The sequence below is a fragment of the Salvelinus fontinalis genome, chromosome 8 (assembly GCF_029448725.1).
Source record: "Salvelinus fontinalis isolate EN_2023a chromosome 8, ASM2944872v1, whole genome shotgun sequence".
Taxonomy (NCBI): domain Eukaryota; kingdom Metazoa; phylum Chordata; class Actinopteri; order Salmoniformes; family Salmonidae; genus Salvelinus; species Salvelinus fontinalis.
Genome location: NC_074672.1, coordinates 11,800,179 through 11,814,143, shown reverse-complemented (window position 1 = coordinate 11,814,143; position 13,965 = coordinate 11,800,179). Strand labels below are relative to the sequence as shown.

The 13,965-nt window shown below is 44.7% G+C and overlaps 1 protein-coding gene across 2 annotated transcripts in view; it reads left to right on the top strand.

The window, feature by feature from the left end:
• The window catches only part of LOC129860555 (limb region 1 homolog-like protein), a 40,751-nt gene extending 27,776 nt beyond the window's left edge, over positions 1–12,975 (top strand). The window contains exons 2-13 of one of the 2 annotated variants that reach the window (XM_055931055.1): positions 188–272; positions 4,781–4,814; positions 5,163–5,302; positions 5,808–6,035; positions 6,182–6,250; positions 6,351–6,415; positions 6,987–7,059; positions 7,209–7,295; positions 7,493–7,647; positions 8,941–9,172; positions 10,095–10,256; positions 11,069–12,975. In XM_055931055.1, coding sequence (XP_055787030.1) covers positions 188–272; positions 4,781–4,814; positions 5,163–5,302; positions 5,808–6,035; positions 6,182–6,250; positions 6,351–6,415; positions 6,987–7,059; positions 7,209–7,295; positions 7,493–7,647; positions 8,941–9,172; positions 10,095–10,256; positions 11,069–11,154 — 1,416 coding nt within the window. In that variant the 3' untranslated portion in view covers positions 11,155–12,975. The other variant, XM_055931056.1, reaches the window with a different exon arrangement.
• The last annotated feature ends 990 nt before the right edge of the window (positions 12,976–13,965 follow it).

The window sequence follows — 13,965 nt, the reverse complement described above, 5'->3', positions numbered from 1 at the left end:
TCCAATATGTGTATATTCTGCTTCTACTTATATTTGGATAAAAGTAAACCTTCTACTTATATTTGGATAAAAGTAAACCAAGTTGCACACTCCCTAAAAAGCTAATGAAGCTACTGTCAGAACTGTCAAACACATCCTGCTAATTGAAAAATGGTGCCAATGTTTTGTTTTTGTTTCCTCTCTGCAGATCTGTGTCCTCCTCTTCACCTGCCTCTACATTCTGTCCTACCTCATCCTCACTCACTTCAAGAAGAATGCGGACTATGTCACGGGTGAGTATGGATTAGAGGTCGACCGATTAATCGTAATGGCCGTTTTTTAAAATGTATTTTAAATTAGGGCCGATTTCAAGTTTTCATAACAATCGGTATTTCTGGATGCCGATTACATTGCACTCCATGAGGAGACTGCATGGCAGGCTGGCCACCTGTTACGCGATTGCAGCAAGGAGCCAAGGTAAGTTGCTAGCTAGCATTGTTTTTTATAAGATAAGTTTAATCAATCACGAGTTAACTACACATGGTTGATATTACTAGCTTGTCCTGCGTTGCATATAATCAATGTGGTGCCTGTTAATTTATCATCGAATCACAGCCTACTTCGCCAAACGGGGGGTGATTTAACAAGCGCATTCGCGAAAAAAGCCCTGTCTTTGAGGTTTATGGTTAGGTACACATTGGTGCAGTGCCTTTCTTAAAATCAATATGCAAGTTTAAAAAAAATGTAACCTGCATATTTAGTTAATATTGCCTGCGAACATGAATTTATTTCAACTAGGGAAATTTTGTCACTTCTCTTGCGTTCTGTGCAATCAGAGTCAGGGTATGTGCAGCATTTTGGGCCGCCTGGCTCGTTGCGAACTGTGTGAAGACTAATTCTTCCTAAAAAAGACCGTAATTAATTTGCCAGAATTTTACATAATTATGACAACATTGAAGGTTGTGCAATGTAACAGAAATATTTAGACTTAGGGTTGCCGCCCATTTGATAAAATACGGAACGGTTCCGTATTTCACTGAAAGAATAAACATTTTGTCTTAAATTATAGTTTCCGGATTTGACCATATTAATGACCGAAGGCTCGTATTTGTGTGTATATTATATTCTAATTAAGTCTCTGATCTGATAGAGCAGTCTGACTTGAGCGGTGTTAGGCAGCAGCAGGCTCGTAAGCATTCATTCAAACAGCACTTTCCTGCGTTTGCCAGCAGCTCTTCGCTGTGCTTCAAGCATTGCGCTGTTTATGACTTCAAGCCTATCAACTCCCGAGATTAGGCTGGCAATACTAAAGTGCCTATAATAACATCCAATAGTCAAAGGTATATGAAATACAAATGGTATAGAGAGAAATAGTCCTATAATTACTACAACCTAAAACTTATTAACTGGGAATATTGAAAATTCATGTTAAAAGGAACCACCAGCTTTCATATGTTCTCATGTTCTGAGCAAGGAACTTAAAATATATTTTTTTTACATGGCACATATTGCACTTTTACTTTCTTCTCCAACACTTTGTTTTTGCATTATTTAAACCAAATTGAACATGTTTTATTTATTTGAGGCTAAATTGATTTGATTGATGTATTATATCAAGTTAAAAATAAGTGTTCAGTATTCTAATTGTCTTCATTATATATATATATATATATATATATATATATATCGGCCGATTAATCGGTAACGGCTTTTTTTGGTCCTCCAATTATCGGTATCGGCGTTGAAAAATCATAGTCGGTCGATCTCTAGTATGGATATCTGTTTGCCTAGTCCCCCCCAAAAAGCAACTCAGTCCGGATTTCAACTTACTCTTGAAAGTTGCAATAGTAGAATGCACAACGTGTAATTTCGAAACTGGGACAATGCATTTTTTGGGGAAAAGGCCCCAAATAGTATACAGACAATGCATTTGTCAAACAACACTGTTTCATGACGCATTAGTGACATGTCAGGAGATGTTTTGAAACAATTACTGCTTTGCATACAACCCGGTGAATTATATGCGTTACAGCTGGATGAGTCAACAGACGTGGCGGGCATGGCACAGCTCCCGGTATATGTCCGTTACATTTATGTGGAGTCAATTAAGGAAGACATCCTCTTCTACAAACCACTGGAAGCCAGGACAACATGAGAGGATATTTTTAAAGTACTGGACAGCTTTGTGACATCAAATGGACTTTGGTGGTCAAGATGTGTTGGTATCTGTACTGATAGCGCAAAGGCCATGACATGGAAACCTAGTGGAACGTCAACAGTGAAGAGGCGACTCTGGGATGCTGGCCTTCTAGGCAGAGTTCCTCTGTCCAGTGTCTGTGTTCTTTTGCCCATTTTAATATTTTCTTTTTATTGGCCAGTCTAAGATGGCTTTTTCTTTGCAACTCTGCCTAGAAAGGTCATCATCCCGGAGTCGCCTTTTCACTGTTGACGTTGAGACTGGTGTTCTGTGGGTACTATTTAATGAAGCTGCCAGTTGAGGACTTCTGAGGCATCTGTTTCTCAAACTAGACACGCCAATGTACTTGTCTTGCTCAGTTGCACCGGGCTCTCCCACTCTATTCTGGTTAGAGCCAGTTTGCACTGTTCTGTGAAGGGATTAGTACGCAGTGTTGCCAAGAACCTGAAGATCTCGTACAATCTCTTGCATGGAATAGTCTTCATTTCTCAGAACAAGAATAGACTGATGAGTTTCAGAAGAAAGTTCTTTGTTTCTGGCAATTTTGAGCCTGAAATTGAACTCACAAATTGTGATGCTCCAGATACTCAACTAGTCTAAAGAAGGCCAGTTTAATTACTTCTTTAATCAGAACAACAATTTTCAGCTGTGCTAATATAATTGCAAAAGGGTTTTCTAATGATCAGTTAGCCTTTTAAAATGATTAACTTGGATTAGCTAACACAACGTGCAATTGGAACACAGGAGTGATGGTTGCTGTACACCTATGTAGATATTCCATAAAAAATCAGCCGTTTCCAGCTACAATAGTCATTTACAACATTAACACTGTCTACACTGTATTTCTGATCATTTTGATATTTTAATGGACATTTATTTTTTTTTCTTTAAAAAAAAGGACATTTCTAAGTGGCCCCTAACTTTTGAACGGTCTCTCTCTGTCCATAGGCCATCATTGTAAATAATAATTTGTCCTTAACTGACTTGCCTAGTTAAAATAACATGCAAACAGTACCAGTCAAACGTTTGGACACCTACTCATTCAGGGTTTTTCTTCATACTATTTTCTACATTGTGGAATAATGGTGAAGACATCAAAACTATGAATAACACCTATGGAATCATGTAGTAACCAAAAAAGTGTTTAATCGAAATATATTTTAGGTTCTTCAAAGTAGCCATCCTTTGCCTTGATGACAGCATTGCACACTCTTGGCATTCAACTGGGATGCTTTTCCGACGGTCTTGAAGGAGTTAGTAAGTGCTTGTCAAATTGTGACTGAGAGACTGAAGTGTACAGCCTGCGCAAGAAAGCAAAGCGGAGCTCATGCCTTTTCAAGCGACTTTTTTCTAATCATTAGTCACATCGTGCAGCCTTACTATGTATTAAATATCAAAATGTATAGCCCCAATGTTTGTAGAACAACAAGTTACATGAATAACTCTAAATAAGCATATAGGAGTACCCATTTCTTTTGTTAGCTGCATGTGTGTGCACTCCCTCAATGTTTGGTGAAAATTTCCTTTCTATTTTATTCATATCATGTCTCTTTAGACCCGTCTTAAATAATGGGTTTATTGTGAAGGTGTAGGCTATATTTCATAGATTTATAAGACTTTTTAAAATGTAGATGTTCCAAAGGTCTGCATTTGTGACTTGTAGGCTGTGTGTGGAAGCCAGGAGATGTTAAATGGGTTTGTTAATTAACGGTCAAATACCATGAGACCGACCCAGTTATTTGCTTGACAATCACCAACTGATGAAATTTCGTGACAGCCCTAATCCTATGAATTGAACGTTGGAAGTGTGGCTGTGCAAAGGCAATTTGGTTATGTACCTTATGTAATCACTCCAGTGAAGTGTGTTTATTGAAAAACCGCTGTAGCACATCCGCTCCAACATAACAAGTCTGGCCTGTAGCTGTGTCACTCTGCAGAGGTTTAGCTGTTTGGAGCCGGGCCAGCCCACGGAGCCGGGCCAGCCCACGGAGCCGGGCCAGCCCACGGAGCCGGGCCAGCCCACGGAGCCGGGCCAGCCCACGGAGCCGGGCCAGCCCACGGAGCCGGGCCAGCCAGTGGGCTTTGGAAAGAGTCAGCTAAACCTGTTCTGCGTTACGAGTACAGTGTTTCCAATGAATGTCCACCGCAGTCAGTCAATACCACCGGCAGAGCATGTGTGCCTCGCAGCTTAATGGTGTGATGTTGAAGATGGGCTCTGTGAATCGATTCGGATGCTGCGAACTGGTTTCTCTTGCTCCCCGTACATATTCCCCCCCCACACTCTTCAGTTCTCCTCCTGACCTATACAGACTCTTGTTCTTTTGTGTCTGTAACACGGTGTACTCCGCATATCTCCATTTGAGGCCAACTACTTATTTCCCCTCTGTCCGTGTCGATCGGCGCTACCTTAGTTTCTTACCGATATCTCTTTTTTTCTAAGTATATCCCTCCAGACACTCTAGGCAACATACGATGCCCCGACACAATTTCAACTCTTATGTCTGGGTAAATGGGTTGTGTTGACAAGATGCTCACATGCCTTTAGTCAGTACTAGCTTGCCTGTTGGTTTAGCTGTGAAGCACTCACTCTTTTATGTTTTCCAGATGACATTGAAGATGCGACCGCCAACAAAATTGCGTAAGTAAAGAGACATAATGATTTAACTGACCTAGCAGCAGTCTGCAATTTGACTCAGTCAGTCTGTGATTAGTGGCTGTGTGTGAGCAGTGTATTTGAGCTTGTATCGGAGTCGATGTGACCTACGAGATGACACAACTTGGCCTGTGTAACTGTCCTCCTTGCCCTTTGTCCTTACATGCTGATATTCCTTTCCTCCCTCCCCACCCAGAGCAACTAGCATCCAAAACACATACACACAATACTGTATTGTCCAAATGACATAAACATACAACGTACATTGACCAATCTACAGACACCCTCGTTACAGCACACGTCTCCCTCACCGTTCTCTCTCTTCCTGTCTAGGCTGTGGCTGTGTACGTTTACCCTCTCTGTGGCAGTGTGCGCTGTGCTGCTCCTCCCCATCTCCATCCTGTCGAATGAGGTGCTGCTCATCTTCCCTCACAGCTACTACATGCAGTGGCTCAACGGATCGCTCATTCACGGTACTGATCCACGTTTACACCACAGCACCCAATACCGCTCCACGTTTTCAACCCAAGTCGTTCATTCATTGTCAGAGTGCCCATAGCCCCAAACCTCAAACACCTGTTATAACTACATTTTGAAGGTTGATAGTCAATGAGCTCCAAAACAAAACGAATGATTCATTACTATGGTTTTGGGAACCTTGCACTGTTGCCTGTTATGTAATAATATCCCATGGTGCGTCTATCACAGTAATGAAACGTGAGCTCCACAAACCAGCAGTTGAAGGGAAGTGGGGCCCCAAATATTCATAGCGAGCACTGTCAACTCTAGTCCCTCTTGCTTATTTCCATTGAGCTCTACAGGTTTCTGTGTTCTGTATACCCCCAAAAACAGTGTTTCCCTAAATGGCTAGGCTGCGCCTCACTGTGGTGGTCGTGTTTGTTGCTAGATTTCTATCCCTTTTTATGAACTTAGCGTACTGAAATGTTTTGACCATCTCTTCTCTTTCTCCATCATCAGGCTTATGGAACCTAGTGTTCCTGTTCTCCAACCTGTCCCTGGTCTTCCTCATGCCCTTCGCCTACTTCTTCACCGAGTCGGAGGGCTTTGTGGGCTGTAAAAAGGGGGTGATGGCGCGGGTGTATGAGACGGCAGTGGTGCTGCTGCTGCTCACTCTGCTGGTGCTGGGCATGGTGTGGGTGTTTGTGGCCCTGTTGAACAACCACAGCGCCAGGGAGAGCCTCTACGGTGAGTTGATCTTTGCTTTTCATTCAAGCCATTTTTGCAACTGTTCGCAATGGCTAAGTATTTTTGAATTGAATTGGTGTCTTTTATTTTTTGGAGAACCTTTTATCAAAGTCCTTTTTCTAATGACCTGTTGTCTCCCATCTTAGACATGTGGGAGTACTACCTTCCTTACCTCTACTCTGCCATCTCTCTGTGTGGAGTGCTGCTGCTGCTATGTGAGGACACCTCCACTATGTCTCGTCCATCTGCCGCACTGGCTGCTTAACTTGTGATGTGTATGAATGCTGCCTGACACCTCTTCCCGTCTCCTTGCAGTGTGCACTCCGTTCGGGCTGTCCCGCATGTTCAGTGTCACCGGGAGCCTACTGGTCAAACCACGGGTGAGTGATAGTCCACAAACCTTTTCTCCCGTATGCAGACAATAACCGAACACAGTGACATTGTTATATCTTTGGTATTTTATTGGGATCCCCATTAGCTGTTGCAAAAGCAGCCGCAACTCTTCCTGGGGTCCACACAAAACATGAAACATAATACAGAATGACATAATACAGAACCTCAATAGACAAGAACAGCTCAAGGACAGAACTACATTAAAGAAAATGTAAAAGGCACACGTAGCCTACATATCAATGCATACACACAAACTGTCTAGGTCAAATAGGGGAGAAGTGTTGCTTTATCTGTTTTTTGAAACCAGGTTTGCTGTTTATTTGAGCAATATGAGATGGAAGGAAGTTCCATGCAATAAGGGCTCTATATAATACTGTACGTTTTCTTGAATTTGTTTTGGATTTGGGGACTGACGAGATCCCTGGTGGCATGTCTGGTTGGATAAGTGTGTGTGAATTAGAGCTGTGTGTAAGTTGATTATGCAAACAATTTTGGGATATCGTTGACAATAACATAACACTAATGACTCAATGACATCCATCCCCTGTGTTTCCTCAGCTGTTGGAGAATGTGGAGGTGGAGATGAACTGTGCTGCGTTTGAGGAGGCTTCGCTCTCCAGGGCACTGAACAGTGAGTGGGCCAGCGACCGTGGGCTACAATAGTCTCTCAACATAGGACAATTAAATGGATTTCTATTGGGAATCGTACACTGCCTGTAGGACACGTCCATGACTCATGAGGAGGTGGTGGTTGTGTTGACCATGCTCTGTTCCTTGTAGGGGGTAGCACGGCATGCTGGGTCAGTGTGAACGTGGAGCCTTTGAGGACGCAGTTCCTCGGCGTCCAGGCCAAACGAATCGCCCTCGGTAAGAATAATACTGTTTTTATTCAATTCTCTTGACTTACTTGGGTTGGATCAAATTCATTGGAAGATTATACGACATTGTTGGATTGAATTCTGGCATTAGGAAAAAAATCCCAGAAATAGTTTCACTGCTCACCGGGAGACTGACAGCGTTGTCTACAGTGGTCCTTGTCCTCATCTCTCTCTCTCTTCCCCCAGAGATGCGTAGGAGAGCGTCACCATGGCAGCGGAACCTGTTCTACCCTCTGGCCATGCTGCTGCTCCTAGCTCTAACGGTGGCCTGTGTGTTGATGGTTTGTTTTCATGTTCTGGAGCTCCTGTTCGACGAGACGGCCATGCCTAGTGGAATGCGGGTGAGAGGACACTACTAAGGGGAATAAGGGACAGCGTGAGCTGGAAAGGGGCTTTGTATGGATTATTCTCGACAGCCTGCTGTTAATTTTATAGCATGTAGGGCGTTTACACACTCTGCCCAATGTGGGTGAAAGCACGCTTTGTTGGTAATGTTTTCCCTTCGTTAGGTTTTAAAATACATTTTACCGTGATAAATATGATCACGTTCTGAATCGTTCCGTGAGGTCTTTCTTTAGCAAATCATTTAACATTATATCCAAAAAGTCTGATTTCCTGACTTAGTACATCTGATCATAAGCACTGAGCTCTGATCATTAAGAGCTGTGCAGCTTTCTTGCCAAAACGTCTGATTTTGCATTGTGGTCGGCGTCATTCCACGGTGTTTCCATGGGTCGCAGACCGTTATTTCAGCTCGCGTCAATTTAAGGCTTAGACAATAGAAAGCTTGCGGTACACTTAGTGCTCCGTTGACATTTTTAGAGATGCTTGTTTTTGTAAGAACATGTGAACAGCGTATATATATCTATCTTACCTCCTATTGTTTTATGTCCACCGGATTTGAGAAGAAAGTGAGCCTGTCGGGTAGCCTTCATTCTGGCACAGCATCCAGTCTAGCTGACGCAATGCTATTTACCAGATTTCTTTCAAATATATATATATATATATTTTACCACTTATTTTCGCTGGCTTCAATTTAATTTAGTCAGCCTAATTTTCACCTTCCTACTACGGTAAAAAATCCAATAATTTGAACGGATTAGGATCGAAACACAGTCTGGACCATTGATTTTCTTAGTGGATTATCTACACAATTTAACAGATCATTTAACCCATTGGTCAAAATGGTTTTGGATTGGACACCCTATAGCCGGGGTACTCCACTCTTACCCTAGGAGGTCCCTCAGCCTGCTGGTTTTCTGTTCCACCTGAAAGTTAATTGCACACACCTGGTGTCCCAGGTCTAAATCAGTCCCTGATTAGAGGGGAACAACTAAAAAATGCAGTGGAACTGGCTTCAGGGTCCAGAGTTGCGTTTGAGGGGCTATGGCATGAGTTTACTCATATCTGTATAGATATGTTGAATTCTAACGATGCACATTGACCTATTGCCTCTGTAATGTCGATCCTGAATAGCCTGTTCTATGTTGAGTGACCGAGGGCCGTGTCTTTCATATAGATTTTTCAAGGCTAAACAATTCTAAGGACATGAACTTGTGGCGGGCGGGAGGGTAGGAACATTTTTATACAGGATAACAGATTTGCATTGATCGTATGTTTGCTCTGCGTGGTAGGACCCTCGCCTGGGGACAGCTTCCTTCTCCATGTTTGGTTCTCTGGGAGCAGCAGTGCAGGTGGTCCTCATCCTGTACCTGATGGTGTCGTCTGTGGTGGGCTTCTACAGCTCTCCTCTCTTCACCTCCCTGCTGCCCCGCTCTCAGGACACCAACCTCACACAGATCATTGGGAACTGTGTGTCTCTTCTGGTCCTCAGCTCAGCACTGCCGGTCTTCTCTCGCACTCTGGGTAAGAGCCCTCCCCGTTCCCCAGGTTGAGTTTCTACATTCTTGTCGTCTCGTATGGTTGAACAAAAAAGAGATGCGTAGACCCCCACAGTGGTATCATAATACCCATAAAACCTAGTGGTCAAACAGGGAAATGGTTCTAATTGTTTTTCCACCATAAATGTTTCCCGTGGGGGATTTTAGAAATACTTAAGGTAAGGGCTGTGTTTCCTGTAGGTTTACCCTGACATGACGTTTAGATAACCATGTAAATCTCTCTCGGACAAGGTGACTTATCAATTGTTATTTTTATTTTTAATTTAACCTTTATTTAACTAGGCAAGTTGGTCCAAATTCTTATTGACAATGACGGCCTAGGAACAGTGGGTTAACTGCCTTGTTCAGGGGCAGAATGACCGATTTTTACCTTGTCAGCTTGGGGATTCGATCTAGCAACCTTTCGGTTACTGGCTCAACTAGGCTACCTGCCGTCACACCAGGGTAAGCCTACACGAAACACAGCCCTTATTTCAAGTGTTTCTATAATCCCCTATTGGAAACATTTATGGTGGAAAAACCATTGGAACCATTTCCCTGTTTGACCACTAGGTTTTATGGGTATTATGACACCTCCACTGTGGGGCTTTATTGCCTACTGTAATTAGACTGAGAGATTCTGGTTGTAGTGTCATCTCTGAACACAAGAGGGCATGTGTATGCAGTCAATCACTATGAACACTGTGTGACCTTGGCCATGGTCAAGTACTGTGCTTCAGAAATGCACCCTTCTTTCCTTCCTCTCGAAGTATTCACAGATCTGAATCGGATGGATTAGTAAAGGTAATATGGATTTGAACTTTATTTATCCATGGGGGGGGGTGAAGATATGCTGAGCAGTTTATAGTGTCGAACTAATCACATTCTGTCTCTTACCTGTTCTTCAGGGATCACACGGTTTGACCTGCTGGGAGACTTTGGGAGGTATAACTGGCTGGGGAACTTCCACATAGTGTTCCTGTACAACATTCTGTTTGCTGGCCTCACCTCTGCCTGCCTCATCAACACTCTCACCTGGGCTGTGCAGGGAGAACTTATACGTGCCTTCGGTACGTAACACAATCAATCAATCATAAGTATTTATAAAGCCCCCTTTTTACATCCGTGCTCTACAGGAATATGTCTATGAACCTGATACCTGCCTTTCTGTGTGTTAGCTTTTAATGTTTAGATGTTAGAGTCCATGCTTTTGTATAACTTCACATCTTCAATTTTAAAGTCATGTTCCACTCAAAATACAACTCCATGATTTTGTCCACCTATCTTGGCTGTAGTCGACTCCCCCAATCCGTTTTTGGATATGCATCTTTCTTTCTTAGGTATTTGGTAGTCGTATTGTGTTACTTTCATTATGCAGTAGAAGGGTTGCGCTAGCTGCCAATAGTCAGTGTGTTTTTAGAGTGACTGTACTGTGAGCTAGCTTCCAAGGTGTTCTCTTCCCAGCTCTGAGCCTGGCCATGTTTCCCAATGGGCTGGTCTCCTTTCCTCAGATAGAAAGGCCTATACAATTCTCTCAGGAAAGAGGGGAGTAGGAGTCCCCTAGGGGCCTGTGGGCCTGGCCGCTGTGGGCCTCCCGGGCCCCCACACACACTCGCCCTCTGCCCCTCCGCCCAACACAAACAGTTCGGCGCGTAGAGCCCGTGGACACGCACCCCCCCCCCCTTCCTCACGGGATAGATAGCATCTCTCCTCTCCCGCTACCTCCCCAACAGCTTTTGTTCTGTTCTGTGATTGATGGACTTTCTTTGCACCCAAACTAGCCTTTTTTAAAATCTTTTATTTTTCTCACACACTGTCGGCGGTAATCATGCCATTTCGTTCCACTGTTGGTGTTAATCGTAAGTGTTGTATGTCTCCACAGGTCTCCACAAACTTCCTCTGACAGTGTCCCGCACAACCATCCCCCTCAAGCTCCTCCTGGCAAATGGCCTGTCAAAGATCCAGTGACTGACATTCCCTTGACCAATCAACCGTGATCTTTAATCCCGACTGGGACCTGAGCCCCCTGGATAGCATTCCCATTGGACCAAAGGCACCTTGTCTTCAGTCCTCCAGTCAATCTGTGTCTGGATCACCAAGATGAAGAGACCGGAGTGGAGGATTAGAAGTGCAGTTTGGACAATGACGCAGTAGAGCTCTGCTCACTGACCAATATAAGTTGACTTGGGGAACCAACTTAAACGGTCTCGCTTTTTGACTACAGTACTGGGGTTCTATTGAAATCACTGTGTGCAGTAATCTGAGGCAAAAAATGATAAATTCTGGAACTGCTAAAATATTCTAGAACTGAAGAAGGTTCTGGAACTGAAAAAGAGATCTTATCAGGGTTTTTGGGTCATGGCTAGAAGGTATTCAACTTTTGTCAGATATTACTTTTCGTAGCAGGTTAGGAGAATGAGGTTAAGGTTAGGAGAAGGGTTGGGATTAGTTCAAATGTTTAAAAAAAAAAACTGCTTTTGACGTTAATTTGAGAAAAGCTGGGTCCCTTCTAGCCATGACCGGGTTCTTGTTGACCTTGTGACATCATACAGTACATCCTGGATGTCCTAATGCCTTATGAGAAACTCACAATGGGTTCGAGAGGTGGAGGTGGGACCGACTTACTTTGCTCTTTGGACACGCACGTGTAAAAGTCAGCAAATCTATTTTGGAACATTACGTTGCAACTGACATTTCCTTTTCCTGATCAGAGGTTGAGCGGTTGAGTCCTCTCTCTGCCTCCCCCTCTCCCCACGCCTTCCTCTCTCTCTCTCTCATGTAAGACTACTATTTCTGGGCCTCACTCCTTTGAATCCCACTTCCATGTCTTTTTAAGACTCCTTGTCTGTCTGTAATGGTGTTGTGTCCGTTAATGAGAGGATGTTTTTAAACCTGGGTATTTTACATGCCTTGACCTTCACATAGTGGAGGAAGAGAAGGGGACAGGACAGGGTTGTGTTCATTAGGTTACGGTTTAAAGCATTTTACAACAAAAAATGAGCATTTCAGTTCTCTTCCATTTGGTGCCGGACGAACACAACCCAGGATTTGTTTTAAACTGATAACAGTGAATTAGTGAACAATGTAAGAAAAGATACCTGAACACGAAGGGGAAAATAGAAAAGGGAGGTTGTTATTGGTTGTATAATGGCATTTCTGTTCCCTTTTTAAAGGAGCTTCCTTAATGCAAAGTAACACTCATTTGTGTTTGTCCTGCCTTGGACCAATCATACTGTGAATTGTTTGTTAATGTTCAAGTGCAATACTGTTTACGCTCCACTGTCAATTCCAATGACGTGTTTTTCCTGAACTTTTATATTAGAATAATATATATTAATGATCTCTAGTGGTTTTTATTTTTTAGATCTCTTTATGGTGATCCCGTGTCATGCTTTTCCTTTGTTGTATCAGCATGTATGTTAAGTTGTTTTAATTGTTGTTATTATAAGCTGTTATACAATCAGTTCCTTTCTCTGTCGCCAGCAGGGGGCAGGGTCTCCCAAAGTCACCGGCAGCCTTCTGACGCTTGCCCTGAGGTTCCGTCAGAGAACCTTCTATCCTTAGGGCAATGGTTCTGTTTGGTCAGTCATTGCACATAGCGTTTACTCATTTAATGTCGCGTAACAAGTCTTTCGAATCTATTGTTTGGGGAGCAAACTGTTTTTTATGGTTTACTTTTAGTGCTCTAAAATGTTTTGATGTTGTAAAATGTATATATATTTTTTTAATGAGCCATGGAGAAAAAGGACATGTATTACATTTTCTATGCATAAAGTGTCTTGTCTAATATGTATGGATTGGTATGAGTAATAAGACTTACAGTGCAGTAAGACTATACATGATCAGGTCTCATTATCCAGCCCGTCCCACTTTGTGTGGGTGTTTGCTGGCACGTCAGTCCCCCCCTGTGCGGTTAACGTCAGCCCCCCCCCCCCCCCCCCCCCACCCCCCTGTGAGGTTTACGTCTGTCCCCCCCTGTGGGGTTTACGTCTGTCCCCCCCCCCCCCCCTGTGCGGTTTACGTCTGTCCCCCCCCCCCCCCTGTGCGGTTTACGTCTGTCCCCCCCCGTGCGGTTTACGTCTGTCCCCCCCCCCCCCTGTGCGGTTTACGTCTGTCCCCCCCCCCCGTGCGGTTTACGTCTGTCCCCCCCCCCCCCCGTGCGGTTTACGTCTGTCCCCCCCCTGTGCGGTTTACGTCTGTCCCCCCCCCGTGCGGTTTACGTCTGTCCCCCCCTGTGCGGTTTACGTCTGTCCCCCCCCCTGTGCAGTTTACGTCTGTCCCCCCCCCCCCCCTGTGCGGTTTACGTCTGTCCCCCCCCCCCTGTGCGGTTTACGTCTGTCCCCCCCCCCGTGCGGTTTACGTCTGTCCCCCCCCCCCTGTGCGGTTTACGTCTGTCCCCCCCTGTGCGGTTTACGTCTGTCCCCCCCCCCCCCCCTGTGCGGTTTACGTCTGTCCCCCCCCCCCCTGTGCGGTTTACGTCTGTCCCCCCCCCGTGCGGTTTACGTCTGTCCCCCCCCCCCTGTGCGGTTTACGTCTGTCCCCCCCCCCCGTGCGGTTTACGTCTGTCCCCCCCCCCCCCCCGTGCGGTTTACGTCTGTCCCCCCCCCTGTGCGGTTTACGTCTGTCCCCCCCCCTGTGCGGTTTACGTCTGTCCCCCCCCCCCCGTGCGGTTTACGTCTGTCCCCCCCTGTGCGGTTTACGTCTGCCCCCCCCCCCCCCCCTGTGCGGTTTACGTCTGTCGTCCCCCCCCTGTGCTGTTTACGTCTGTCCCCCCCCTGT